At 40.0% G+C, this 27984-nt stretch overlaps 1 protein-coding gene across 2 annotated transcripts in view; it reads left to right on the plus strand.

Moving 5' to 3' along the window:
* Positions 1 to 25577, plus strand: part of LOC149307279 (solute carrier family 12 member 1-like) — a 59985-nt gene extending 34408 nt beyond the window's left edge. For both annotated transcript variants that reach the window (XM_089537707.1, XM_089537708.1), the window contains exons 17-26: positions 900 to 1040; positions 2601 to 2707; positions 4742 to 4824; positions 9661 to 9804; positions 12859 to 12990; positions 15870 to 15981; positions 18213 to 18299; positions 20301 to 20436; positions 24101 to 24168; positions 24781 to 25577. In XM_089537707.1, coding sequence (XP_089393833.1) covers positions 900 to 1040; positions 2601 to 2707; positions 4742 to 4824; positions 9661 to 9804; positions 12859 to 12990; positions 15870 to 15981; positions 18213 to 18299; positions 20301 to 20436; positions 24101 to 24168; positions 24781 to 24916 — 1146 coding nt within the window. In that variant the 3' untranslated portion in view covers positions 24917 to 25577. The remainder of the gene's footprint in view (positions 1 to 899; positions 1041 to 2600; positions 2708 to 4741; positions 4825 to 9660; positions 9805 to 12858; positions 12991 to 15869; positions 15982 to 18212; positions 18300 to 20300; positions 20437 to 24100; positions 24169 to 24780) is intronic.
* Positions 25578 to 27984: the final 2407 nt, after the last annotated feature.

A 27984-nucleotide genomic window follows, 5' to 3' on the forward strand; every position in this document is an offset into this window, starting at 1 on the left:
AGCCATGTGTCTGAATTGCAATTTACCACTTACTAAAACATTCTAGTAACGTGGTAGCTTAGTGGTTTAGACACCAGTTCTGATGGCTGTAAGGTTAGAAGGGTGACAGTTCAAGGCTGAAGTGCCGCGTGATGGGATAAGCTCCTCTCATTAGTCTCGGCTTCTGTCAACTTAACAGTTCGAAAGCATGTAAAAGTGCTTACATGCACGTATAGGTACCATTTTGCTGGGAAGGTAACAGTGTTCGGTGCAGTCTTTGGACAATGCTGGCTCTTCAGCTTAGTAACAGAGAAGAGCACTGCCCCCTACAGTCAGTTGCAACTAGACATTCATGTCAAGGGGAAACCTTTACCTTTAAAATATTTTGTAGTGGCTTCATTACCTACATAGTGCATTCAGTACATACAGCCCATAGGAAGCTTCACTACATACTCATGTAGAGTGCTTTATTGATTTCAGTAGATCTACTTTAAGTATGAATGGGTATAACCCTGTATAAAAACATTTGTGTGAATTGGCTCTAAATCACCTGGAATCCTATTATTTTCAATGAAGTGGATGGTAGATCAGTTTGCTATGTTAACCCTGTGCTATTTCTTACCCATTATTTAAGAGTAACAGTACCTACTTGTAAAAAGAACGGTCTTGTATTTCCTAGTTATCACTACACCTAAGTGATGTTAACAGGCTTACCCCTTTTGAACAGAAAATGAGTGATGTTACCAGCAGGCTACATTTCAAAAGGCTGAATCTCTTCAGAATCTTTTGTGGCAATGTATTTTCTCCTTGACATCCTTACTGTTCCCTCGCATATCCGATTCAGTCCCTCCTTCAAAATCACCCTATTGTGTGATGCATAATACAAAGTCCCCTGCCTAATATATGATTGTGTCATGCAGGGCCCACGCAAGCTGTGTGTTACAGAGATGAACAGTGGCATGGCAACGAAACAGGCCTGGCTGACAAAGAACAAAAGGAAAGCCTTTTATGCAGCAGTGGCAGCTGACAGCTTTAGAGATGGAGTCAAAAGTCTCCTCCAAGTAAGCTCTTTATTTGCAGAGTGCATGCAGGAAGTATTACTTCAAAGCAACCTCTGTTACATGAAGAATTTCAGTTTATTTGTTAAGAGCACTTCTTGTCTTTCTAGATATGCAAAGAATATCCTAGAGACAACTCTCTTTGTCTTATGGATTATTTCAGAGACAATTCTGTTTCCAGACTATCATACGCTCCAACATTTTCACAGATGAAAATGGCCAAGCAATATCAGTGGGAAATGGCAAAGAGTTATTAATGATGAAAAACACAAAAGCTGGGAGAGACTGCAGCAGTTTCCTTATGCCTGAGTCTACTGGGAAGAAGAAGAATCTACCCCTTCCTTTCCTCCACTCTGATGGTTTAGCTCAGGGCTAAGTACTTCTGTCCCAATTAGTCCTTTGCCACCCTACCTTTTCAGCTGCTTTTAAAATATCCCAATTTCTCTCTCTTCCTCTTCCTCCTTTCCCTCTTGTTGATCAAGTGTTGATCAACAGCAAGGTTTCTCAACCAGGGTTTTTCAAAAGGTTGTTAGGCCCAGCTAAATCAATAGAAACATAGCAACCTAATAATTATGTAAGTTCAATGGATGCAGTGATTAGATTCAAATTGGTCTAGCAATTGGATAGGCTAGTCTCACATCTACTGTCAACCACAGTTTTTCTCTGGTTGGAAACTTATGTTGTATGCAAATCATTGGTATATAAATGTGCTTTACCAACTACCAAGTGTGATCTCCCTGGGTGCTGAGAATCAGACCAGCCTGATCCTGTGCATGTGTAAAGCCCCACTGTGTGACTATGGCCTGGTACAGATGGGCAAAAATCGCCGTCCTGTGGGCAAGGTGAGGGCTGAGCATCCCCACGCTCAGAGCCCTCCCCATGCTTCCTGGGCGCCATCTTGGTGTGCAGCCATTCAGACAGGTGCACAATAATGATGTCACTTTGACACAGTGCCCAAACAGCACATGCCAAAGGGACGTGATCTAGCCGCCCGGCAACAGCTGTGGTGCCTCTTCACAGGTACAAAAAGGAGCCAGAAAAACCAGCTCCTTTTTGTACAGTGCAGAGGCTGGATCGGTGCTGTGGCATGCATTTTAAAAAAAAGTGTGCATGGAACCACAGCCTTCAAATGAGTGAGGTTATTGCCTTAAAAGAAAGTGGTGCCAGAATATGTACACTCCATCCTAAATGCTACAACTGTTGAAATGAACTTCATACTTTAATTACATGATGGTTTTAAAAAACAAGCACATACTAGCTTAAAAAATGTTGTTGATCTTAAGTTATTAAACTGTTTTAATAAGCATTCATCAGAAGAAATGCAAATGAATGCTAATTTAGCAAAGCTACAGCTCTGTCATCTAAAACCCATTTATAGTTGAGATGATTTAGAGCTAATCTTTTAAGTGCTGCTTGGGTACATGCATGAAGGACAGTCACCAAATGCAATTTAATCTTAAATACCTCCAGAACATTACTTCTGTTATCTTTTTGCCATTACTCCTCACTTTCAATGAACCTTGCACATGCATCTTTTTAAATACCATCTTTTAATACTGCCAGGCCTCTGGATTGGGCAGAATGAGACCTAATACCTTGGTCTTTGGATTTAAAAAGAACTGGAGACATTCCACAGCAGTGCAAGTTGAAAGTTATATGGGCATCATACAGTAAGTTGGGACTGGGAAATATGCTGACTATTATTATTATTATTATTATTATTATTATTATTGCTGATTATTTGGTAGAACTTGGATTGTTTGTGTCTCTTACATAATTCCATTTAGTTCTTTTGAGTAATCCATGACCACTAAATTTGTTTCAGTTGAATACCATTATTTAGTTTGCATATGTCCAGAAACACAGAGATTCCTCTTTGGAAAAGCCATGCAGTTAATGACGATAAAAACTTGTATTTTGAAAATTAAATATAAGCAACAACGGAGTGGAATTCAGAGAAATGGTCATGCTAGTCTGGAATATCAATATGTAAAGGGATCTTGTAGCACCTTTGCGACTTAGGGACAAAGCCCCTTCCGAAGATGAATTGGGGCCATGGCAAACACAAAACGTAGCCCCCATTTGCCTTGAAGCTGGCTGAAAAAGGAGCGGCAAAGATCCCCTCCTTTTCCGACTAGTTTTTCCCATCCTGCCACTGTCCCATGGCAGCTTCATGACGCTCCAGCAGCATGCAGCATGTAAACACTGCACTGCCAGAATATCATGAAGCCACCCACATCTGGGCAGCCAGGCATGTGGCATCTAAACACCATGCTCCCAAGCTGCTGGGAAGCCGGCTTTTAGAGCCAGTCTGTTCCAGTCCTAAATGAGTGAAAGATGTAATATCATAAGCTTTGGAACCCTGTTTATTCTACATTTTCTTTTGATCACTTAGGAGATTACTACTCAGGGCTTATAAACCATGATTACAACCAGAAAAAAAAGCTTCTTTGGTGATACTTAATGCACAGTGACACATTTGATCCATAGTTATGGTGTCCCTGAAGTGTGGTTAGGATGTTCCTCTTAACTGATGGGAGAAACTCATAAATGAGCTTGCACTTGCACAAGTCCCCAGGTGCGAAACATTGCTGCTGGGGCAATTGTGATATTTGCAGTGATGTGGTGTCGTTGTTTCATCTTCTCCCCCTGTTCCCTTCCCTTTGATATTCCTAAGCAAGCTGATTTCCTCCTCCAACCCCCCCCCCCCCCAATTTGTCTTCTTTTTTTTTTTTTACAACTTAAATCGCATTAGCATAACTCTGGAATTGTTTTAAAAAGTAAAAATACAAATAAAATAAAAACCTCTAAAGGCATGCTGAGTACAGTACAATAAAGGGCAAGGAAGCCGGATTAAGGGGGAATGTGGAAGACAGCATGATGGCAAAAGCAGCCCCAGTCGTGCCATTGGCAAGACATGTGATAATGGCTGATCTTAAACTGGTACGTTTCCATTTTTATTAGCAGACCCGATTGCAATGAACACGGGTTTTGTTCGGTAATGTTCAAACTCTCAAAGGTGCTACAAAATCCCTTTGCACAGCAATAGAATAATTTTTCTATACATCTATGGCTATAAATTATATGTTATAGATAATTCTAATCTCTTGTCTGCATTTAATTCAAAGCAGTATAAGTGCACTAACTAAATGGAAGGACAAGAATGGAAGGGCTGCTTAACACTTTCCCATTTTTTGTTTTGTTTTGTGTTTTGGTTTAAATTAATGTCTCCATTGGGCTTTTTTTATCAGAAGGGATGAAAGGCAAGAACCTTCTATCTTTCCATTCATGGGTGAAAACAGCATTTTGGAGAGATGGTGTGAAACCCATCTTAGACTGTGCTAATGTTTTTCATCTCATTTTCTGCCCACTCCTCAAACGGTTGAATTCTACATAATGTTTAGTTTGCAGGAAATAGTTTACCATAATTCCTGTTAGGCATTAAATAACCTAAACAGAAACGGTGGCAATGCTGTGAAAGAATATGAAGATAATATGGGAAACAGAATAGGCAGAAATCAGGATCTAAACTGATTCAAGGAAATACATCCAACAACTCACTAATTTTAGAAAGGCAATGATATTTTTTACTGCTTATGAAAGAATCTAAGTAAATATTACAGCATAATGTATAGACAGGTGCTATTATTCCAGTGCTAGGCCAAGAAATACATGTATTTTAAAATGCTTGCATTCTATTTCAGTGATGCATTCGACTTTGAATTTGGTGTGATAATTGTCCGAATAAGTCAAGGGTTTGACATATCACAAGTCCTTCAGGTTCAAGGTATGTCAAAAAATAATCATATTTCAATTTTGACACTAGAGATATGTGTTCTATAAACAAAAAATACGTCAACCATAATTCCAGTTTTTTCCCTCTCAAAAAATGGAGTTTCGCAAGTATTCAAGCCCCATTGGCTTGAATATAGGCACAGGCACATGAGGCGCACAGGTGCGCACCCCATTCATTCTTTCTCCACTCATCCTTTGCACATAAGCGAGGGACGTGAGTCCAAAGACCGCAAGGATGGAGGGAGGACTATATATTATAATGAGGGACATGTCCTACTTCCTTGGAAGGTTTTGCTGTTTCCTACTTCTTAAGCAGTCTTTGCTTGGCAATGTAACTTTACATGTTAAAAATTATTGCTTTTGTTGTTTTTGTTTATTATGTACCTTTTTTAAAAGAAAGAAGGAAGGAAGACTCAAGATGTTTTACAATACTAAAATTCACAACCAAATATATCTATCATGTAGAAATACAATAAATCAAGAGATAATCAATTGGCACAATGCCATTCATATGCCATCTAGTGCCTGAGAATAAGTTGGGCTGCAGACGCTTGGGATTCAAGTGCTAGTCTGTAACCACGATTGTCACATATGAAAATCACACACATACTTAAAAAACCCTTCTTGTTTAAGCTTCTCAGTATATGCACTTTGTGTTGTGTCCCATCCATATAGAACTGTTGTATTCTATGAAGGGGGCCTAATTTAGTTAAACATGTCTTCACTGAAGCAAGTTACAATCAGACGAGGGAATCCAAAGAAAATTAAGAAGAAGTGATTATATCTTGGCATATCTTCAGGAATTAGTTTAACATTAATGCTCAGTTATAAGCATAATGCGCAACTGCAACTCTCTGCTGCCCCCTAGTGCTTTTTTCTCATTTCCATCCGCGCTACACCAAATGGAAAGCATGGAAGCATCCAATGTGAAAACTAAACAAACTATAAATTAGGTTCCTTGTTTCTAGTTCCAGAAGAATTGTGATTTCTATTGTTTAAAAACTAGTCATGAAAATAACTGAAATGTTGACTTCTCTGAGATGTATCCTATTAAATTACAGTTCAGCAGCAGCATATAGCAGTCCTTAACCATTACAATAAATTACACCAACTGATAAGAGAAGGAAATAGAAAAATAGCCTAAAAGCAATAAGAAATTATGGGCGATACTCCAAATTTTGAGCATATCTGGAGACAATGTACATTAAGATGGCTGGAACTTTTATGCTCCCACTTCACTATAGCATAGGAAAGATGGTCAGTTTTATGTTGCTGCTGCTGCTGTGGTGTGCCTTCAAGTTGTTTCCGACTTATGGTGACCTTATCACAGGGTTTTCTTGGCAAGATATGTTCAGTGCAGGTTTGCCATTGCCATTGCCTTTGGAGTTTATCTCATGTGAGATGTATTGTGTTTTTTAAAAAAATATATATGTTGTTGGCTGCCTTGAGTCTCATTATTGAGAGAAAGGCGTGATATAAAATGAATTTTAAAGAATAAATCTGAAGCTTGGATTCATCAGATGGTTTTGTAAATAGTCAAAACTAGAAAAGAAAAAGGCTGATTGAGGATTGAGGAGAAGATGAAAGGAAGGGGAGAGCTGAGAAGGGAGAAAGTGGGGATGAAGGAGGTGAATGAAAGGAGAGATTGGAAGGAATCTGGAAATGATAACTTCGAAAGAAGGTACAAAAGGAGGAAAGTGTTGGGACTGTAATGGATGTAATGTTTTATATAAGAACATTAGCCAACATAAACCAATCATTATACACATAAGGTATATAATATGTGTCTTTCTTTCCCTTTTTCTTTATTTCCATACCATCTTATAGCTACTAATATATATCTTTCTGTATAGAAATGAATGGAACATGTATGTAACACAAAACAGGTGGTACTTGATGTTTAACTGATGTAATTGTAATTGTGATGATTAGATGATTGGAAGATGTGTATGCTTAGAGTGTATGATTTTAAAATTTAATAACATTTTCACCAAAAAGAACCTGAAAAAGACACTAGTGTGAAATATTTTATTGAATATGTTAATGGATGGAGATGGTGGATGGAAGAAAAAGGCCTCCCGCCACCATTCTCTCCAATTGTCCCTATTTGGCAGGGGCAGTCCCAATTAAGCCTCTGTCATCCCAGTTTTTCACTTGCTTTATAAATGTCCGAGTTCCTCTCTCCTCCTCCCACTTTCCCGCTTTGTCCCCGGCTTCCTTCAATTGCTGCAAACTGAATTCAGTGTGCAAATGGTGTTTGCATTCATTTGGGAATGGGGGGTAAAAGCAAACTGCTGTAGCCTCTCCTAGCTTAATATCATTTGCCATCTTGACCACACTCTGATGTTTCTTGACCCAGTGTCCTAGTTTTCATCTTTGAAATCTTGGAGGGCATATCCTCCATACCCACTTGCTGTGAGTGCTTCCAATACAGTGTGGGATGGTTCCTTAAGAGGCACCCTAAGGCTGGGTTGAGCAATTGCCAGGGCTGGGGAGCTTTATAATAATATAAATAAATGATTTATTTATATGCCGCTTTTTCCTTGCGGAATCAAAGTGGATTACAAAAGACAGGTATCCAATACAAAAATATAGCCTCCTCACTAATTGCAGCACAACAAACATAATAACAATAAAATAATTATACAAAAGCAGAAATAAAGGATAAAGAATACAACAAACATAATCCAAAGTACATGGCATAGCATAATGTCTTAATAAAAATGCAAAGTACAAAATCCAAAATACATAACATGGTAATAATTAAGGCATAACATCTAGATGGCAATTCCCAACACTCCCCTGGCAGCAAAATAACAGAAAGGCAATACAATAATGCAATACAGCAATAATACAGTAACAACAAGAGAACATGGTCCCTTTTACTCCCACAAGCATTATATAATAATTGCAAATGCAACTCTAATGAAATGCAATACAAGAATACAATACAACACAACTCTAATACAATACAACACAATACACATAATTCCCCCTTGCCCCCTCTTTATTTCCTGTCCTGTTCCTCCTCTGTTTAAATTTGTTTACTATTTTACGCCTTTATTTAACTGAAATTTCTTCAGGTTCCTGGGGGAAATGGGGGTGGTTTCATCTTGTTTTGAAATCTTAGGCTGCTTTTGTCCCAGGAGACAAAAAGAGGTTTTGACTGCTTAGAATCATAGAATCCAACCACCTGCCATGCAGTCAAATCACTCCCAACTAGGGATGTGATGATCATTTGCTGCAGTTCATTAAACATACAGATTTTTGTTTGCTTGGCCCCTTTAAATTTCTATTAATGAGACAAGATATTTTCCACCTTCTCGGCCAGGTGTAAGAATCTTCAGGCGGTTCATTTGCAAATGAACTAACCAGGCATGAGGATACAGTGAAGGCACGCTGGGTTCAGTTTTCCAGTTCAGCTCTTTACATGTTGCATTCCAAACAAAATGATCTGTTGAAGAAGTGATCTGTGTAGCTCGGGAAACACACAACCACACTCTGGTGTGATACTAGTCCTCACAGCCAGCTTCTTGAGGAGCTGCTTTTACTGTATCCTCATAAACTATACCAAGATACCCCCACACACACACCTTCCCTTGTGTCACATTTTCTGTATCAGGTTCTGAATCCATTCATTTGCAAAACCACACAATTTGAACATCTCATTGTCAATATGCATGTACTAGTCTACCTTTATTTATTGTAATTTAAGATGACCCCCCAAAAGCAACAGACAAACTAGTCCACAGAAACACTCTCACAGCCTCAGAGGAAGGCAATGGCACCCCCCCCCCCCTGAACAAATCTTGCCAAGAAAAGCCTGTAATAGCTCTGCCTTAGGGTTGCTATAAGTCAGAAATGACTTGCAAGCACATAACAACAACAAATCTAGACCCATGTGAGAGACAAAAGCAGTTGCACTCCTGCTGTTTAACTGCTCGATTTAATACAAAAGCAATAAAAGGAATATAAACATCCAGAACATTTCATTTCAAATGGACAATCCAGCCCCCAGTTGGAATGGGTTTGCTCTGCCCTCTGTGAGAAACTAACCATTTCAATTATCTCATACTTCACATGTGAGAAGAACAGCAAATATATTTTCCATCATGAAGTCAAAGGCTTTCATGGCCAGCATCCATAGTTTTTTGTGTTCTCCCATACACATACATACACACTCTTCATCTCTTTTTTTAATATACTCGCCTACGTTTTTGGGTGTACTCGCATATACATGAGCCTGTACAGACAGGCCAAAATAAAGCTGCTTCCGGTCACTTTGGAGGTATGCTGTTTAAATGATGCATGCTTCCTAAGAGGCCAGAAGCTGCACCAAAGCCATGCTCCAGTCCTTGTGTCATTTAAACAGCATACCTTCAAAGTGACCCGAAGCAGCTTTATTTTGGTCTCTCTATACAGGCCCCATAAGAGAATGAATGAAGGAACATGGCTGTGTATATATTTCTGAGCATTGGCTTATGTGAATATGGTTGTGTATGAGACCATACATGTAAACTTTACAAATATGTTAAGTTTTGAATGTATTTAAATAAAAATTATTCTAACTTGAACAATATTATTTCCTTATGAAATGTTAAAATGTGAATATACATGGATGTATAAATGAAAATATGCACACTAAATAACATAATGTTTTTATTCATATACTATGTTGAGCAGGAGAGGGGGCATGCGACATCCGCATGTAGATGTAAAGGGGGTCACAGGGGTAAAAAGTTTGAGAACCATTGATATAAGGTAATTGGAGTTTATCCGTTTTTAATTTTGATGTAACTCTGTAATTCTTCCTTCCACCCTTTAACAGAGGAACTGAAGAAGCTGGAGCAGGAAAGGCAAGTCCTAGAAGCTACCATTAAAGACAATGAATTTGAAGAAGCAAAACTGGGTATTCGTGGATTCCTAACAAGAGCTACCAAGCTTAACATTACAAAGACGATGCCCCCAAAAGGCAAGATTTAAAAACATAATGCATATAACTGATCACTGGACAGTGACTAGGTTTCTTGAATGCCTGATTTGAGAAGAGAACTTCTAGTCTAGGGATAATCTTACTGGTCTCCAGCAATAAAAACAGCCAAAATCTTGTGGCACTTCAATGACAGCTTTAATGTGGCATTAAGTGTTTATAGACTTCTACTGCTTTTGAGAAAGCAGATGTAACTGAAGAGACAAGAACTCTAACTCACCCTTCCACATAATGTGCCTTCAAGTTGCCTGTTGACGTATGGCAATTCCCATGAATTTCACAGGACTTTATTAGGCAAGGGATACTCAGTGGTGGTTTTGCCAGTCCCTTCCTCTGAAATATAGTCCACAGTGCCTGGTATTCCTTGGTGGTCTCCCATCGAAGTACTAACCAGGGCTGAATCTGATGATTTTCCAGGTTCAGAGAGTATCTGGTGTTTTCAGGTTAGTTAGGTCCTACTCACATACCTCTCACACAATTTGAGATGCTCTGGAGTTGGCATAGCAATGGGCAGATGTTGAAGCTGCCACATGACACCTCACTTGGTGGTGCTGATGTGACGGCCCTGATGTGGCCTGTAAGGGCAGAAATAGGGCACCTGGACTCACCCACATGGCCAGGTGCCCCCAACCAATGTCACAGGCCATGGCTTCCACAGGGAACAAGGTGGCAGCAAATAAGGGTGTGCGTGGCTGTGCAGTCTGCTGACTGTCCTCTGCAAAAAGCTGGCTTAGAAAGACTGTGCTAAAGGCCTTTTGTGCTGGTGTCAGGCTGGAACTGGTGGATCGGCAACCAGTCTGCCCAATCCTGGCCCAGGGTTATTGGCCTGCATTGTCCAAAGAGGACAATGCCAGGCTGGGGAAAACACAGGACTTTGGACCTCTGCATTTTGGCCTCATCTAGACAGGTCACAATAAAGCTGTTTCGGGTCACTTTGGAGGTATGCTGTTTAAATGATGCATGCATCCTAAGAGTCCAGAAGCTGCATCAAAGCTGCGCTCCAGTCCTTAACTGGATCATGGCTTTGGCATGGCTTCCAGACTCTTAGGATGATTGCATCATTTAAATAGCATACCTCCAGAGTGACCCGAAGCAGCTTTATTTTGGCATGTCTGTATGGAGCCATAGCCACTTAGTTTGGATCAAATCCATGCTCTTTCAATTAAAATAAAATAAATAACAAATTGAAAACTAATTTTCTAAATATTTTTGTTATGCTGTTCAAAAAAAATAATACTGAGTTGCTAAGATAATAATTAAATTGGCGGAGCACAACCTTTAATTAAATTGAAAGGACATGCCCACTTTGAATTGCACCGCTGATCTAACTTTGAAGTGATGGACACAACTTTGTCTGTCATATCTTTATCTGAAAGCAGTTTTTCATACCTTAACTAACAGTTTAACCAAGCAGGAGCATATTATAGGAAATGAACCATGGATGTAAAAGGGTTTTCATCCCCTTTTCTTCTATACATAACTCAAGGGATTACGGTAGTTTAAATGACTATTTAATGAGGTTCAATACAGCCTCTCTTGGCAGAAAGATTTCCAATTTCTTTTAATATCTCATCTTTCTTTTCTAAGTTGTCAGGTGAAATTATTTTTTTAAAAATCCTGTCTGCATGATGGAGCAGGAACCAAAGCAAGACATATAATGTCAGAAAGCACCATTTGTCTGGAACCCTTTGTAAACATTAAATCACCTGAAAAAATTACAATCAAGTTACACGTTTTAAAAACACATATTTTTAGGGAATAAGGGAATCTGTACATTTCATAGAATGGAAGGAAACTAGTTATTTGAGGCGTATTTTATGAACAAATAACAACAAAACCAACAATAATTAAACTATATAATCAAAAATCTTTGTGCGTGAATGTAAAGGTATATGATGGATGAATAATATAGTGAAATATGTGAGGATTTATCTATATATCTAACTTAAATATATTATGTGAAGTTGAAGGCTTTAATGGCCGGCATCCATAGCTTTTTTGTGGGGTTTTTGGGCTATGTGGCCATGTTCTATAAGAGTTTGTTTCTGACATTTCACCAGCATCTGTGGCTGGCATCTTCAGAGAATGCTGACATGGAGGTGAGTGGTGTGTGTGTGTGTGTGTGCGCGCGCGCATGTGCGCATGCACACACACACACACACACACACACACACTCTGTGTGCCCCTCAGTTGGGAGGAGTGATTTCCATGTTAATCTCTATGTTGTTCTGTTTGTGAATAGCAACACAGAGTGTCATCCCAGTGTGTGGCTGCTGCAAAAAAGGCAAAATATGTACTGTACTAAATGGATAAAAAATAAAAATGCCAATTACATACTGCCCTTATATTTATCAGGTGTGTGAGAATGCAGCCAAAGTGGTGGAACTCTCCTGTGATGAAAGATTACAGCACTTACAGTTGTTAGGCTTAGAAGAAAAAAAGGTGAAGAACCTATAAAATTCTGTATCAAGTCCTCTCTCATAATATTTGAACTCTGGTTCATCTACTGAAACTGGACAGCTGATGATTCAAGTCCTCTTTCACACAATGAATGAGTGAAACCGAAAAGTGCTATCACGTGTACCAGTTATTGCCAACCTGGGCAAATTTATAAGATGACTGGACAAATATGTGGGAGGGAGGCTGTTGGTGGCTACTAGCTGAAGCACAAACATGGTCCTATTGTGCTCCTGTAGCACTGATGGACTTCCCAAAGGCAATTGATTGACCACTGCTGACCAGAATGCTGGGCTAGATAAACCTTTGGTCTGATCCAGTGTGGCTCATCTTACATTCTTATGTTCCATGTTTTCTCCCATAAACCTTTCATTTCCTCTTGTATAGGGCTTGGTCAGCCAGAGCACCCCCTTGAATTATGCAACCTAAAAACAATACTGCAAAATGGCCTGAATGGTCCTCCAAATTGCTTGTGGTATTTCCTGCCGTAACGAATACATCACAAATGCAAAAATGTGTCTATGGAGTACTTTCAGTGATTGTACAGTAAGACCCTGAATATAACCTCTATCATTTCAGAAAGCAGCATTACCACAATCTCTTCAATGCATATGGGTGAATTCAATCAGCGACTGCTTGAAGCTAGCACACAATTTAAAAAGAAGCAAGGGAAAGGAACTATTGATGTGTGGTGGCTGTTTGATGATGGAGGTAAGCAGCACAAGTGAATATTGTGTAGACGAGGGAGTGGAGCGGGGGCTGCCAAAATAATGTAGGTTTGCAGAATATAAAATAATAAAAGAAGTTGTTTTCTTTCCTTTTAAAAAATTCAGCTTTGTACAAAAAAGCCAGTCACATCAGATACACACACGCGCGCGCGCACACACACACACATATACATATATATATATGGTGGCGGGAAGAGATCCAACATAAAATAAGGCAAAAGATTTATCAACCTGTATAGCACAATTCACTTTGTTTAGGCCATTTCTAGCTCACGGTGTTTTCCCATAAATTGTCTTGAAAGTTCAAGGGGAAACCTAAAGATCTGATTTATATACTCAATAAAGGAAAACCAAACATTATTCTGTTTGATAATTTTAATTTGGTAACCATGTTATGTAAGCTTTTCTATCACAGGTAAATTCTATCTATTATGCCACTGGTTAATATGGATTGTCCCCTTTCTGAGAAAATTTCTAGTTGAGTGGCCACCCCTGCAAAGATGTTTGAAGATGTTTATGTGGTAAACCAGGAGTGGGCAAAATGTTCCAAAAAGACCATTTTTGTGGGGCCCAGTACTATCTGGATGGTATAAAAAATCCTCTGGGGTATGGAAGCATGTTTGTCACATTTTTGCCCTTCTATTTTAGGCCTAAGAAGGGGTCTTTTTAATACCAGAAGTGACTTTTAGAAGACTAAATATTTTATCCATTTTCATTTCTAAAGGTGAAAACAGGAGCTCTACATTCCTCCACTTTTCTTCTAATGGGTTATCCTAGCCATTTGCCCAATTGTCATAACTAAAAGGTTTCATCATATAATTTCAAATTAGGAAATACTAAAGCATCTTTATAGAGCTGAAGTGGCTATTCTTGAGCGTTTACATCCCTTTGTAAAATTCAATTATAATAATAGTTTTTTTTCCTTCAGCTTATTGGGAGAACTTGAAATAAGAAGGTTAATTTAGTGGAACGAACATCTTAACCTGCCCAGGACAAACCAAGTTCTTCCAGGGGCAAAACACATGGGGAGGATACCAACCCCATTGTATCCTCCCTGCAGATCTGGCCTGTTCCCACTTCCACCCACCCCAGATGCCCACCCACCACTGTGCCATGGAGCCACTGTCACCGCCACTACCTTGCCCATTGCTGCTGTTCTCTGTGAAAGCCTCCACAGAGCCTGGATTCACATATGTGACCAGATGCCCCTTTCTGATGTCACACATCATGGAAGGGGTCTTCACAGAGAACGGCGGCAGCAGGTAAGGAGATACATGGCCATCTGTTCTACTGGCTGTCACAGCTGAGTTTCTTGGAAACTCTGCCGCAAACAGATTTTTTTGGGCAGACCAGGATAAGGGCCAGTTGGGCCGGGTTCTAGCTGAATCTGCCCAATTGACATCTGGTATACCCAATCCTAGTCTGGGATGTTGGCCTACGTCATCTAAACAGGGTGACACTATGCCAGGGGGTAGGGGAAACATGGCTCTTTTGGCTCCCAGGTATAGCCCCTCAGATTCCCAAGACATTGGTTGGCTTACCTTGCTTAGGAAGAGGGTTAAAATTAATCCCAATTACTTTATATAGCTGACTATAATATTAAATCCTAAGTAGCTAATCTTTGGGGCAAAACAGAACAGCTATAAGAGCCAGCTTGGGGGTGGTATGGGGGCATGGCGACTGCACACCACATGCCCCAACTCCACCTGAAGTTGAAGTGATGGTGCACACCTGACCAGACAGCAGGCAATGTGGGAACGCTCCTGCAATGCAGTGATTACATGCCACAGGAGCAGGTATCTTTCCCCGGTGCAAAAAGGAGCAGCTTTCTGTTGCTCCTTTTTGTACCAGAAAAGGCCAGATTGGGGCCACTGCCTATGCTTGCCACAGACCCGTTCCAATGCACAAAGTGTCAGCATGACACTGTCCCTTTAGGGCCATCTGTTTTCAGCATTTATCAAGCTATCTGATATGCCAGTCCGACTTACGATCACTCCCCTTTCCTTAGACTTCATATTCAGTTTTGAATTAGTTTAAGTTACTATCACCCCTGTGACTTGACCAAAGTGTTTTATAGAAATTAGTACACTAGTTATCTGTTTCTCGGGTTCTAAGCAATATTTGTAATTACTTATAACATTGCCATAACTATCAATTATACCTTCACTTTCACAGATATTGGTTAGCCACTATACAGACAGACAAACAGCAGAGTTGAAAACTGACATCCCTGCTTTGTTCCTTGACAAAATGTACTCGGGATGAAAGTCCAAGTCACTGATTATAATTACAGTTGCAAGATTAGGATATGGGGTTTCAAAACCTCTTTCCATATTCATTCCCCCTCACCAATAATTGTACCAAAAAGCTAGTCTATGTGACTGATACCTTTGTTGCACCAAGTGATTCTATAGCATGAGATTTAACTTTACTCTGTGCAGTGTACAAAGTGAAGTAGCCTTCAAATAGAATTAAAGTAATAATAGAAGAACTGGAATAATTTACTTTCTTAACATAACAAAAAGCCAAAGACACACTTTTGCTTATAGAGTTATTTGCATGGGATGTGGGGCAGATAAAAGCAGTTTATGTAATGAACAGTGTTCCAATTTGCAGTGTTTAGAGTTTTGGACTAGGATAGGAGAGATTTGGGTACCAATCCCAACTCAGTCATGTAGCTCACCAGATGACTTGCGGTCCAGTCTGAACCTACCTCACCATTTGTCAGCTGAAACTACCTGTGCAGGGTTGTTACAGGACTAAAAATGGAGAGGCAAACTATGTATGCCACCCTTGAGGTAGAAAGGTGGGCTATAAATTTTACAAATAAACACATAACTATGATATAATTTGTTCTCCTAGGGCTAATACTCCTAATTCCTTACATTCTCACTCTCCGGAAAAAGTGGAAGGATTGCAAATTAAGGATCTTTACTGGTGGAAAAGTCACTCGCCTTGAAGAGGAGAAGCTAATGTAACTATGTTTTGTATCCTCTCCATGTCAATGTTTAATATATTTTCACTGTTTGCAGAGATATTTATAAAGGATGCGGGGAGATAGACAATTCCATTAAAGACTTCGTGTTATCAATGTTGCCTATAGGATTGCTATAATAATTATTCAGATTATAAGTATGAAGCAATCTGAATTCCTGAAAGCAGTATATGCTGTGTATCAATGGCAATATCAAGCCTTTCATATTTTCTCTCCTTGCAAGTTTTGTACTGAAAATTTTCAGTGTTATGAACAGGTTCTTTGTTACACAGAGCTGCAGCTAAATGGGGATTGAAGGATTTTCTTCAAGTGATAACGTGCAGCATAAATACCATTGCTTAGTCTTTGGGGGGGGGGGGGGAATACACAACTATTGCTCATTTAAAGCTCCAAATGTTTTGAGTTTTCAGCTAAACCAATTCGTTTTTAATTCATTTTAATTAAACATTAATACAAAAAAAAACACAAGTTTTATATCTAAATCTAAAACTCTATAATACTACAAACAAAGCAAACAAAACAGTTAAACCCTAAAGATTTCCCCCTTTCCCCAAATGGTGGTTATAACCCCTATGTTCTGTGCTTCCTCTAATGAACTTTTTGCTTCTACTATATTTAACAATCTTAATTCATTTTACAAAACATAAGGCTCGCTGATCCTGGTCCAGGGTTAATGTTCTGCATCATCCCTACAGGGGATTTTACAGGGTTCACTACAACCCCATACATTCCATGATAGTAGTTTAACACCCCTTATTCAGTCTTATCTTGTTTTGACATTTGATCCTTTTCATACAAATCCTCAGGGCCTTGATCAGCATCTGAGAATAGAGCAGATGGGCAGGAAAAAACTGCTCAATCCTGGGTTTTCTGAAAGTGGGTTGAAACCCTGCTGCCTGCACAGACTGCTCCCAAGGCAGGCAAAACACCCACAGACTATCCACACTATGTGGCATCAAGCCACGCTGCATGGTTATTTTTTGTTATTGTTGCCTCCCCACCATGTATGCGCACCGTTGCACAAACACACCACCTGTGACTAAATTACCTCCCTTTCCCCACACATCTGCCACTCCACTGGATGCCTGCCTGTAAGACTGGCCACACAGTCGCATGTTCTGTGCACTGTCTGTACATTACATTGCTGCATTGCTGTGCCAAGTGATACATTGATAAAGCACAATCATACATGCCCCTCATAAACGCTCCCTTCACTCTTCACCCCATTGGACAGTCTGGTTTGTATATGTTGTAATTACATCCATGGCAGTGAAGCACATTTTCTGCTTTCAGTCAGAGTATCCCAGCTTCTTTTTGCTCTGGTTTTTAGCCCTGGAGCATGGCTTTGTTTCACTTTCCAGCCAGTTTCACCTCGTGCGTCATTTAAACACCCCACCTTCAAATCAGTTAGAAGTCGCTTTATTTGGCCAGTGTGGACTACCCCTGAGTCAGTTGTTACCTTTTGATCTTCCAGAGTTGGTTCTTACTTTTTCCTTTTTCCTGGGGTTCATCAATTTATTGCCATCCCCCCCCCCCCGAAAAAAAATCCTGTCCCTTTTCTACTGTATTCAGTTTAAATCTCTTACATTTTAACCGATGAGGTTGCCCTGGCTCCAATCCAGTGGGGAAAGGAGTGGCTACAGGCTGCCCCTTTGGAGCAGTCTGTACCGCACCATAATTTAAAAGAGTTGGGTGCCTCCTTAAAGTGATACACCATTGGTGACGGTTTCTCCCTGCTCATGTCTCCTCTCTTCACTGGACCTCATTTGCAAGAATTGGACATCTGTGAACTACCTCTGAGTTCCCAATGATATGGAAACAATTATGGTCCGTCCAAAGTGTCACTGGACCATCAAAAATCACAAATGATGGATAGCAGAACCAAAGTGATATCTAAGGTACACCCAGCAAGAAGCCATCCCAACTGGAAACTTGTTAAACCAATTAACTCACAGGTGCTGCATCCAGCACATTCTATAAAGAGGTACTAATCAAAGCCACTAATACTTTTTAATATTTAATATTTAATAGTATGGCAACCAGAATTTACAGCACAAGTCCATACATGTTTGCTCAAAAATAAGTCTCAATTAATTCCGTGGGATTAACTTCCAAGTGAGTGAGTTTAGGATCACAGCTTTAATTGCTTTTCAGGTCTTTATCAACATTCTCAATCATGATACATAAAACCATTTTCCTTTTGTTTCCAGGATAGCTTCACTTTTAAGAAAATTCAGAATAAAGTTTGCTGACATTAACATAATTGGTGACATCAATATGAAACCTAGCAAAGAGAGGTAAGTTGCAATTTTCAGACATAAAATTTTAAACTGTGAATTGAAATGAATGCTTATAGGATGCATTGCATTTTACAAATATTCTGAGAAAGCAACCTAGAACATCTAAAAGCTGGGGTCTAAAGATGCACAAAGATAATTTACTGAGCAAAACCAATTAACAAAAAATCCTTGCCATTACACTTGCAATAAGCCCTTGTTGTTTCAAAAGTTCAGTTTGAATATCTTTGCCACTTACGTGGGAGTAGTGGAAAGAGCCTGCTTCTGGTAATAGTGGGTGTGTTAAAGGGAAAAAAGCAAAATCAATTATGTTCACTTTAATGATGCATAAGATAACATATACTGCTGAAAAGAAATAATTTTAACAAACTGGAGAGCCCTGTTGTGGAGAGAGACAGGTAGGAAAGTAGCATTACACTTTTCCTTTTTAAAAAGCAACACATTTATGAGCATATGTTTTCTCGTTAAAAAAAATTAACAGTAATAAGGGCTGCCATTAATACAACATAAAGCGTGCTGAAACCCACTTATTCTGATAGGTTTAACTATGCTGTGTTCAACTGTGTCTTCTAGTAACAATCACTGTTCTCAGCACGCAAATAAGAGAGAGGAATATTTAATTCATCACAGTCTCTGCCTAAAATTTATCCACTGCAGTCATGCTTAAGAATACATGTAGTATGTTTACAATGGTTGTGTATCTCAGAGGTACTTCTACCTCTGCTTGGGTAAAAAACTGAGCACTTTGAAAAGGACTGTATCCTTTGTTACAAACCAGCCTGTGCTTTGAAATATTCTAGCAAGGCCTTTCTCCCTGTCCCACTACTTTCATAGGTCCTTTCATTGGAAACATGCGAGAGGGAGTTCTCAGTGGCCACCCCCAAGCTCTTGAACTTGCAAGAGAAATTAGACTGGCACCTTCCCTACCTTCTTTTTGCAATCAATATTTTTTTTCTGTTTAGACAAGCATTTGATGAGTGAGGGGCTGTGCAGACTGGCAGGAAAGACTGGCCTAGGGCCGGAGTTGGGGCATGGCATCCACATGATGCATGCCCCAGTTCCGCCCCAGGCCAGTATGATGCCACACACCACACCATACACTGTGCAGTGTCACACTGCTCCTCTGGTGCTCCAAAGGAGCGCTGTAAAGCTGTGGCACCGGCAGCTACAGTGCCCTTTCCAGAGCACAAAAAGGAGCCACTTTTGCACTGCAGAAAGGCCAGATTGGGGCCCCGATCTGGTGAAGACAGAAGCAGCTGCAGGCAGCCCCTGGCTCTATAAGGCTCGCCTCACCTAAATACTGCACTGGATCTTGCTAATGGTTGTGCTGGGGTGTGTTTGTGTATGTGATTGTTTAATGATGTATGTTTTAATCTGATTTTAACTTTTATGTTTAATTTTGCGTTAACTTTTGTACCTTGTGAATGTCTAACAATGTAATTTTTAATTTGTTGTAAGCCACTTTGAGTCCTGAACTGGGGAAAAGTGGAATAGACATCATACTTTGCACCCACATCATATGTCGGCGCCTGTTACATGGCTTTCAGCTTATGCTGAAAGCCATGCAGCAAAAGTATCAATGGCGCATGCGTCATGCACAAGCCCCATTATTTTCACAGGACTGTAGTATATGTCTATTTAAATGCTGGACTGTATACTTTCACAACTATAGTAGTGGGAATCAAATCTACCACTGTATGTAGATGTGGAGTAGGGTTCTAAATTTTTTTGTTTTGTTCTTGTGTCAGTGTTACTATTTTACAATGGAAATAATGTGGTATCAACTGAATGCAGCAACAAGTGCAGGCCTGTCTAGACAATGTATAGCCACAGTGAAAATGTGCAGTTATAATGGAGCATAAAATCAATCCCTACTGTTTAAAGATCTGGAATGTAATTCAGCTACGGTTCTATAGCCAAGAGGATGTCCTCCCTTAGAATATCTGTGAAATAATGAATTAAAGTCCTGCTACAAAGCTTCCTTTATAATTTCTGTTCCAGCTGGAAATTCTTTGAAGAGATGATTGAACCATATCGCATTCATGAAAGCTGCAAAGATTTAACAACTGCTGAGAAATTAAAAAGAGAGGCACCATGGAAAATCACTGATGCAGAGCTAGAAGCATTCAAGGAGAAGGTAAAAAGTCATACCTGCTTTACCTGCAACACTTTGAGATGATCAGTTGAAAAAGAAATTTATGCATAAAACATCTATGAATACTAAGGGCTAATTGGTGGGGGAGAGATTGATTCTGAATTCAGTGCATTATTGTGGGGTGAAACAGACCCGCTCCTTCTGAAGCTGGATTGGGGCTGTGGCAAACACACGGTGTGGCCCCAATCCACCTTGAAGTGCCCCAAAAAGAGCTGCTCCTTTTTTGGGCAGCAAAATGTTGGCTTTGCCGCTCATGCTGCAGCTGGAAGCCAGTTTTATGATGCTCTGGTGGCGTGCGGTGTGTAAACACTGTGCCGCCAGAACATCAAGAAGCTCTTCCCGTGTGATTGGCTGGCCGGCTTGCAGGCGGCTTCCGAGTGGCTTGGGAGCATGCAGTGTGTAAATGCCATGCTCCCAAGCCACTCGGAAGGTGGCTTAACTTGCCAATCTATTCCAGCCCTATATCTGAAAAATGGAATTAGTAGCTCATTCCCAGCAAGGATAGATCATGTGTCCTTAGCTTATCCTGGGAGTTTTGAACCAGACTTTGCAATTCCAGATAGTGCTGAACATCTAGTAGTGGCAGACAAAGGCATTCTGTACAGGCCTGTGTACAAGTTTCTTTATACTTCTCTGTCTGATATATATTTAATTCTCCAGCTCAAGGCTGCACTCAGAAAAGAGGCTATTACTACGTATAACCATTTGTCTACCCTTCAAGGTACAAGTGGAATTGCAGTTAACGTTCCACACATGGTCACATGCTGGAGGAATCAGTGGCTGCAAAACCAACCCTGGGGCCACATTCAGTCCTCAGGCCAGATATAGCCCCCCGCCCCCGACTCCAGGGGCTGCAGAGATTGGAGGGCCATATTTTGCAATGAAGTCTGTAGCTTCAATCTCCACCCAATATGATACCCATGACTCCTTCCCAACAATGCCAGTTAAAATGGCTGTAAATTTGCAACCAGTAGAACATTTTGCTTTTTAATAGGTGCAAAAAGGTACCACTGCCACCAACTTACTCATCCTGCCTCAGGCATCCCCATTGCCTCTGAATATAGCTACAACCCTCAAGGTAGCTATGGAGAAATGAAGTTTTCTAGCACCAGTATATTGCTTTGAGATCTGCCTGTTGTAATACAGCTTTGTAATGAGAAGCTGTGTTGTACTAACTTGCTGTCAAATGGGCAAGTAAGGGCCATGAGCTTTACAAAAGACCAGCTTTCAGCAAAAAATGATAAAATAACCTGCAAGAATAGGACATGAAGGTCCATGGCATTACAGGAATATGAAAAAACAACACAATGATTGTTGTTCTTTTCATTAAAAGGTACATTAGAAAGTGAGAGCCAGTGTGGTGTAGTGGTTTGAGTGATGGATTATGACTCTGGAGAGCAGGGTTCAATTCCCAGCTTGGCCATGAAACCCAGTGAGTGACCATGGGCAAGTCACATGCTCTCAGCCTTAGAGGAAGGCAATGGCAAACCTCTTCTGGATAAATCCTGCCAAGAAAACCACCTGATAGGTTTGCCTTAAATAATGCAATAGGTGAGAAACTCATGCCATAAGATAGTGTTGCCATAAGTCAGAAACAACGTGAAGGCACACAACAACAAACATTAGAAAGTAACTCAGTGGTCTAAACTTTGCTTAAAATGAATGCCATTTGGCTTCAGAAGGGAAAAGCTCCATATTGAATGGTAAATTAAGGCACCTGAGATCTGTATTCTCCATTGAGTTCAATGCTTTACAGTATCCACTGGAGAGAAAAGAGAGACGAATGGGGAGGGGGGAGGGGAGAGAATTACAGTTTGGAAATGTTTTGGACTACAGCTTCCATAATTCCCCACCCAACTATGGGAGCTGTAATCCAAAAAAAAAGCAATGTTGGCAAGCTCTGACACATATGGATCGATACAACTACATAAGTATTTGTAGTCTTTTCAGGGAACTGGATCTGAGAACTAGTATCACACCATAGTGTGTGTGTATTTCCCGAGCTACACAAAGCATTTCTTCAACAGGCCATTTAGGTTGGATTGCAACATATAAGGAGCTGAAATGAATCCCAGCTTGTCTTCACTGTTTACTCTTCATTATTTATACCAAAGTACCTTCCCTCTCCCCTGTGTGACTCTGTTTTAGGGTTGACAAATTTGAATCCAGTCATTTGCAAAACAATAACAACACATAATTTCAACATTTCATTGTCAATATATTAAGGAAAGCTTCCTATGTTGCTAGACTTTTTCAATTTGAAGATGCACATACTCAATTGCACCCTGCTGTTTAACTGCATAAAGCACATTGAATTTCAAATGGAAGTGCCCAGCCAGTTACTTTGTTTGCAAATGAACTATCTGAAAATTCTCCCAACTTGGGCAATCAGGTGGCAAATTTCTCAAGCTGTAAACAGAAATTTAAAGGGGCCAAGAAAACAAAAACCCATGTGTTTGGGGAACTGCAATGAATTATCATTACATTGTGACCCTACCATAGGGTGTTCTTGGAAGGATTTATTCAGTACAGGTTTGCCATTGCCTTCTTCTTAAGCCTGAAACAGATGGGTCAAACAAACTGGTTCCTGGCCACATTCAGGACATAGCATTTAGATGACGCACACCCCGAACGCAGCTGTTGGTATCCACAGGGAGTGCCAGAACCAAACCCCAGCAGATACCAAGGGCTCTATTTCACAATATCTATTTCCAACATCTGATTCCCTTTTACCTGCATTTAATATACAGTGCGCCCACGTTATATGCAACTTTGAGTTTATGTGCTCAAGCCACGCAGGAGTGCGTGGGGCGCAAGGGGCGGCACATCCCATTCAGATTAATGGGGCACGCACGTGCCCAAGCCCTATTCAAGTGAATGGGGCTAAAGCATAGGCGGAATTTGCCTTACACGCAGAGGGGGGGTCCAAAGCATAAGGCGAGGGTCCACTGTAATTAGTTTCATCCTTAAAGATATGTTCTTGTTTTTCAAAATGGGGAAAGGTAAAAATTTTCAATATTATGCAACAGAAAGCTTTAGTAGAGTTTAATAACCATTTCCATGTCAGCCATTTCAACATATTATTTTAAATAATAAATAAACACCTTGTAAAAATCATTAGTACAATAGAGCTTAATGTGCATATATATATATATATATATATATATATATATGCATATAAACGTGTGTGTGTGTGTGTGTGTGTGTGTGCAGTAGCAAAATATATACATATAATTATGTTTAGCAGTAACCAATCTTGGATCTTCAGAGGTCTTCAGACTTTAAAAAAATCCCAGCCAATATAGCCAATGGTCAGGGACACTGGGAGTTATAGTGCAGCATTTGGGGATCCAGTGGTAGAAAGCAATGTTCTAAATCACAGATCTTTTGGCCCTACTACAAGGCAAAATATCATGGGTATTGAATTTTTTAAAAACAATTTGCTTTAAATGTACTGGTCCAAACCTACAGTTTATTGTGAACAGAGTCAGTCAGATTTACCTATCTGTTGACTCCCCACTCAACAACTGATTTAACGGTGTACTCTAGTTGGAAGGAAGTAATCGAGTTTCAAATTTTATTATTAACTTCTTTCCCACATTTGAAGTAATCCATTGCCAAACTTGCTGATCTTTGTTTTAAACAGAGCTACCGCCAAGTCCGTTTGAATGAACTTCTACAGGAACACTCTAGAGCGGCTAATCTGATTGTTTTGTAAGTTACATCATTTTAGTCGTAATTCAAACAGAGAACAAGTATATACAATGGGAGATTTTAGCCAAGAACTCAAGTTTTTGAACTATTGTGATTTTTCTCAAGTTCATTTCTGTTCATACGCACTCATATCCCATATTTCCAGAAATGTGCTGGGGAGAAGATGTGATTAACTATTATGCAACTACTTGACAAACCTCTTTAAATGGACTGTTTTATCTGAGCAAACATGTAAGATGGCTGCCAATTTTAAATCACACCCAAGACTGGGGAAGAAAATACCTGGCTGATCAGGAACCTAGCACTCATATAAGCCCCATACAGACAGGCCAAAATAAAGCTGCTTCAGGTCACTTTGGAGGTATGCTATTTAAATGATGCATGCATCCTAAGTGTCCGGAAGCCACACCAAAGTCACGTTCCAGTCCTTAGGACTGGAGCATGGCTTTGGCACGGCTTCTGGACTCTTAGGACGCATGCATAATTTAAACAGCTTATTTCCAAAGTGACCTAAAGCAGCTGTATTTTGGCCTGTCTGTGCAGGCCCTATCAGAGAGGCATATCACTGTATTATTATTATTACTGATACTGTCATTCTGTTCCATTCAACAGGAGCCTACCGGTGGCAAGAAAAGGAATTATATCTGATTACCTCTATATGGCTTGGTTGGAAATTCTCTCAAAGAATCTGCCTCCAGTTTTGCTCATCCGAGGCAACCACAAAAATGTGCTAACATTTTATTCTTAGCAAACGGCACCTGGAATCCATTATCTGCATTTTACATGAAATGGTGGGATGAACATATTGGGGGGGAAATACTCAAAAGTAACTTCATCTCAATGTCTGACACATTAACATTCCCCTCCCTAGCTGCTGAAAAATCACTTTGGAGCCACGATATAACAGCAAAAAGCTGGGTCATATGCATTAATAAACAGTTTAGTTCTCTCAGTGCTGGTCTTTCTGTAGCCAAAATGGTATCATCCTCACACAAATGGAACATTATCAGCATGCTTGGGGGAACCCCAAGGTTCTTCTTGGTGCTCTGTGTGAATCACACAACTGGGTCTTCCTGCGCCTGCATAGTAACTATTGAGCGCTTTCTAAAATAGCTGATTTTTGGTAGTAACTCTGCCCATCCTTAGCTCTATCCCCACTCTTCTCGCTCATTTACTCCAGTTCTTTTTCATTTGGCACATGAGCAGCATTGACAGAACCTCTCTAGTACTTTTGTTTTACCTCAACATTTGAATTGGCTAGTTTATTTGGCTTTTCTGACCAACTCTATTATTCCTTTGAATGTCCCTTGGGTTGGTATATTGTAGCTTTCTTGAATGACCTCAGACTGTCTTGGACTTTGCCTTTACATACTGCTTTACATGTTAGACCATCTTCTACCTCTTTTGAGAGGTATGATGTCTGCGGACCAAAATTCCCTGGCACTCTTGCTCTTTGTTCTGTTTGGGCGAGGGACACATTGGCAGCAGTTATATCCATTGTAAACCTTTTATGCCATAAGCGAGGAAGACCTGTGAGTCCCATTTGAAAGCTTTATAGTTTAAAATGAATTTTCAAATTATTATATGGAGATAAATTGCAATCATATTAAACCAGCATACACTTAGACAAGTCCAAAGCAAAATGAATTACGCTAACCTACGTTTTGACAAGATGTCATATCTGCATCATGATTTCTCTAGATTTGTAACCTTAAGCAATGCTTTAAAATTTATTTTGGCAAGTGGTCGCGTGCCCTTCAAATAAATATAATATTCGTTTAATGTAAAAAAAAATTCTGATTAGTATAAAATATTCTAATGGCAATGTTGAGTATATTAACAAAAAATAAACTAAATTAAAGTATATGTTCTATAGTATTATTTCTACTGCAGATGATATTTATTCATATTTATCATATCTACTGCATATGATATTTATTGCAATGTTATTTATTGTCCTATTATTAACACCACGTTCCAGAAGGGTAGCATTGCAACAAAACTTCAAAGAGCCATGTAATATCTTGAGAGCTTGTTCATAAGGTTATTGTAGAAACACCATATGTATTGCTATGCTTCCAGAGACAACAGCATTCACTTCTCTAATGGCTTGGCAAAGTCCTTTGTTCAGTCACAAATAATCCATCTGAATGCTATTAGGAGCAATCCCCTTTTTCAATCCCATACTGGGCTTTACCATTGATGATCTCTAATCATCATGGCATGCTGAGAAATAAGGACCGAACAACCAGATTTCTTTCAAATACTGAAAAGGGGTGCAAACTTCAGGTGCAACCACCACCATCATCAATTATCCCCAGCTTTTCTGGTTTAGTTAAATCACATGCCTTCAGTTTTGCTTTCAGGAAGCATTGCAGCACTTTACATCTTTAGGCAAAAATAATTCTACCAGCACAAAACAGATTTGTATAATGAATGTTAAGAGTGTACCATCTTCTACACATACTATAGCCAGTGTTGTCCATTTGGGGCCAACAATGACTGATTTCACTTATTCCACTGAATATGGGGGACACTTGGCTTAAGGAGACAACATATGAAAGGGATCTAGGAGTCCAGGTAGACCACAAGTTTAATATGAGTCAACAGTGTGATGCGGCAGCTAAAAAGGCCAATGCAATTTTAGGCTGCATCAATGAAAGTATAGTGTCCAGATCAAGGAAGTAATAGTCCCACTCTATTCTGCTTTGGTTATACCCCACCTGGAATACTGTGTCCAGTTCTGGGCACCACAATTCAAAAAGGACTGAGAAACTGGAGCATGTCCAAAGGAGAGCAACTAAAATGGTGAAGGGTCTGGAAACCATGCCTTATGAGGAAAGACTCAGGAAGCTGGGGATGTTTAACCTGGAGGAGAGAAGGATAAGAGGTGATATGATAGCCCTGTTTATGTATTTGAAGGGATGTCATATTGAAGATGGAGCAAGCTTGTTTTCTGCTGCTCCAGAAAACAGGACCTGGAGCAATGGATGCAAGATACAGGAAAAGAGATTCCAGCTCAACATTAGGAGGGACTTCCTGAGAGTAAGAACTGTTTGACAGTGGAACACACTCCTTCCTGGGAGTGTAGTGGAGTCTCCTTCTTTGGAGGCCTTTAAACAGAGGCTGGATGGCCATCTGTCAATAGGGATGCTTTGACTTAGAGTTCCTGCATGGCAGAAAGAGGTTGGACTGGATGGCCCTTGGGGTCTCTTCCAACTCTACGATTCTATGATTCCTGAAGCAAGCCATGTCCTTTCTTTGCCTTAATGCAGGTGTGGACTATTTGAGTTCCTCCAGTTATTACTGGATTGTAGATCTTGTCATCCTCACCAGTGTCTATGATGGAGGGGTCACTTGTACTTTTATCACAGAGCAAGCTGGCAGGGCTAAACAAATGCACAAGCAAAACTGTTGGGCAAAACAGGACCCTAGTCAAGACTCCTATGTAGTTGAGTCTGCCACAGAAATAATTGGGGCCAACTGTGAGCCAGTGTGGTAGTCTGTCTGTCACACAATAATGTTAAACCACATTCAGATTGCCATTGGATTATACAGTCCTTCCAATTTCCCTTGTCTGATAACGTCCGAAAAACCAAAACACACTGCAGAAATAATCCAGTTTGAGACCGCTATAACTGCCCTGGCTCAATGCTAGGGGATTCTGGGAACATTTTGTGAGACGTTTAGCCTTCTCTGTCAGGGAAAGCTCTAGTGTCACAATAAACTACAGTTCCCAGGATTCCCTGGAACTGAGCCAGGGCAGCGAAAGTGGTGTCAAAACGAATTATTTCTGCAGCTTGAGCAAATGATCGC

Source organism: Sceloporus occidentalis, unplaced genomic scaffold (genome assembly GCF_023333645.1).
Source record: "Sceloporus occidentalis isolate IW3139 unplaced genomic scaffold, rSceOcc1.0.p SCAF_9, whole genome shotgun sequence".
In the NCBI taxonomy this organism is placed as follows: Eukaryota; Metazoa; Chordata; class Lepidosauria; order Squamata; family Phrynosomatidae; genus Sceloporus; species Sceloporus occidentalis.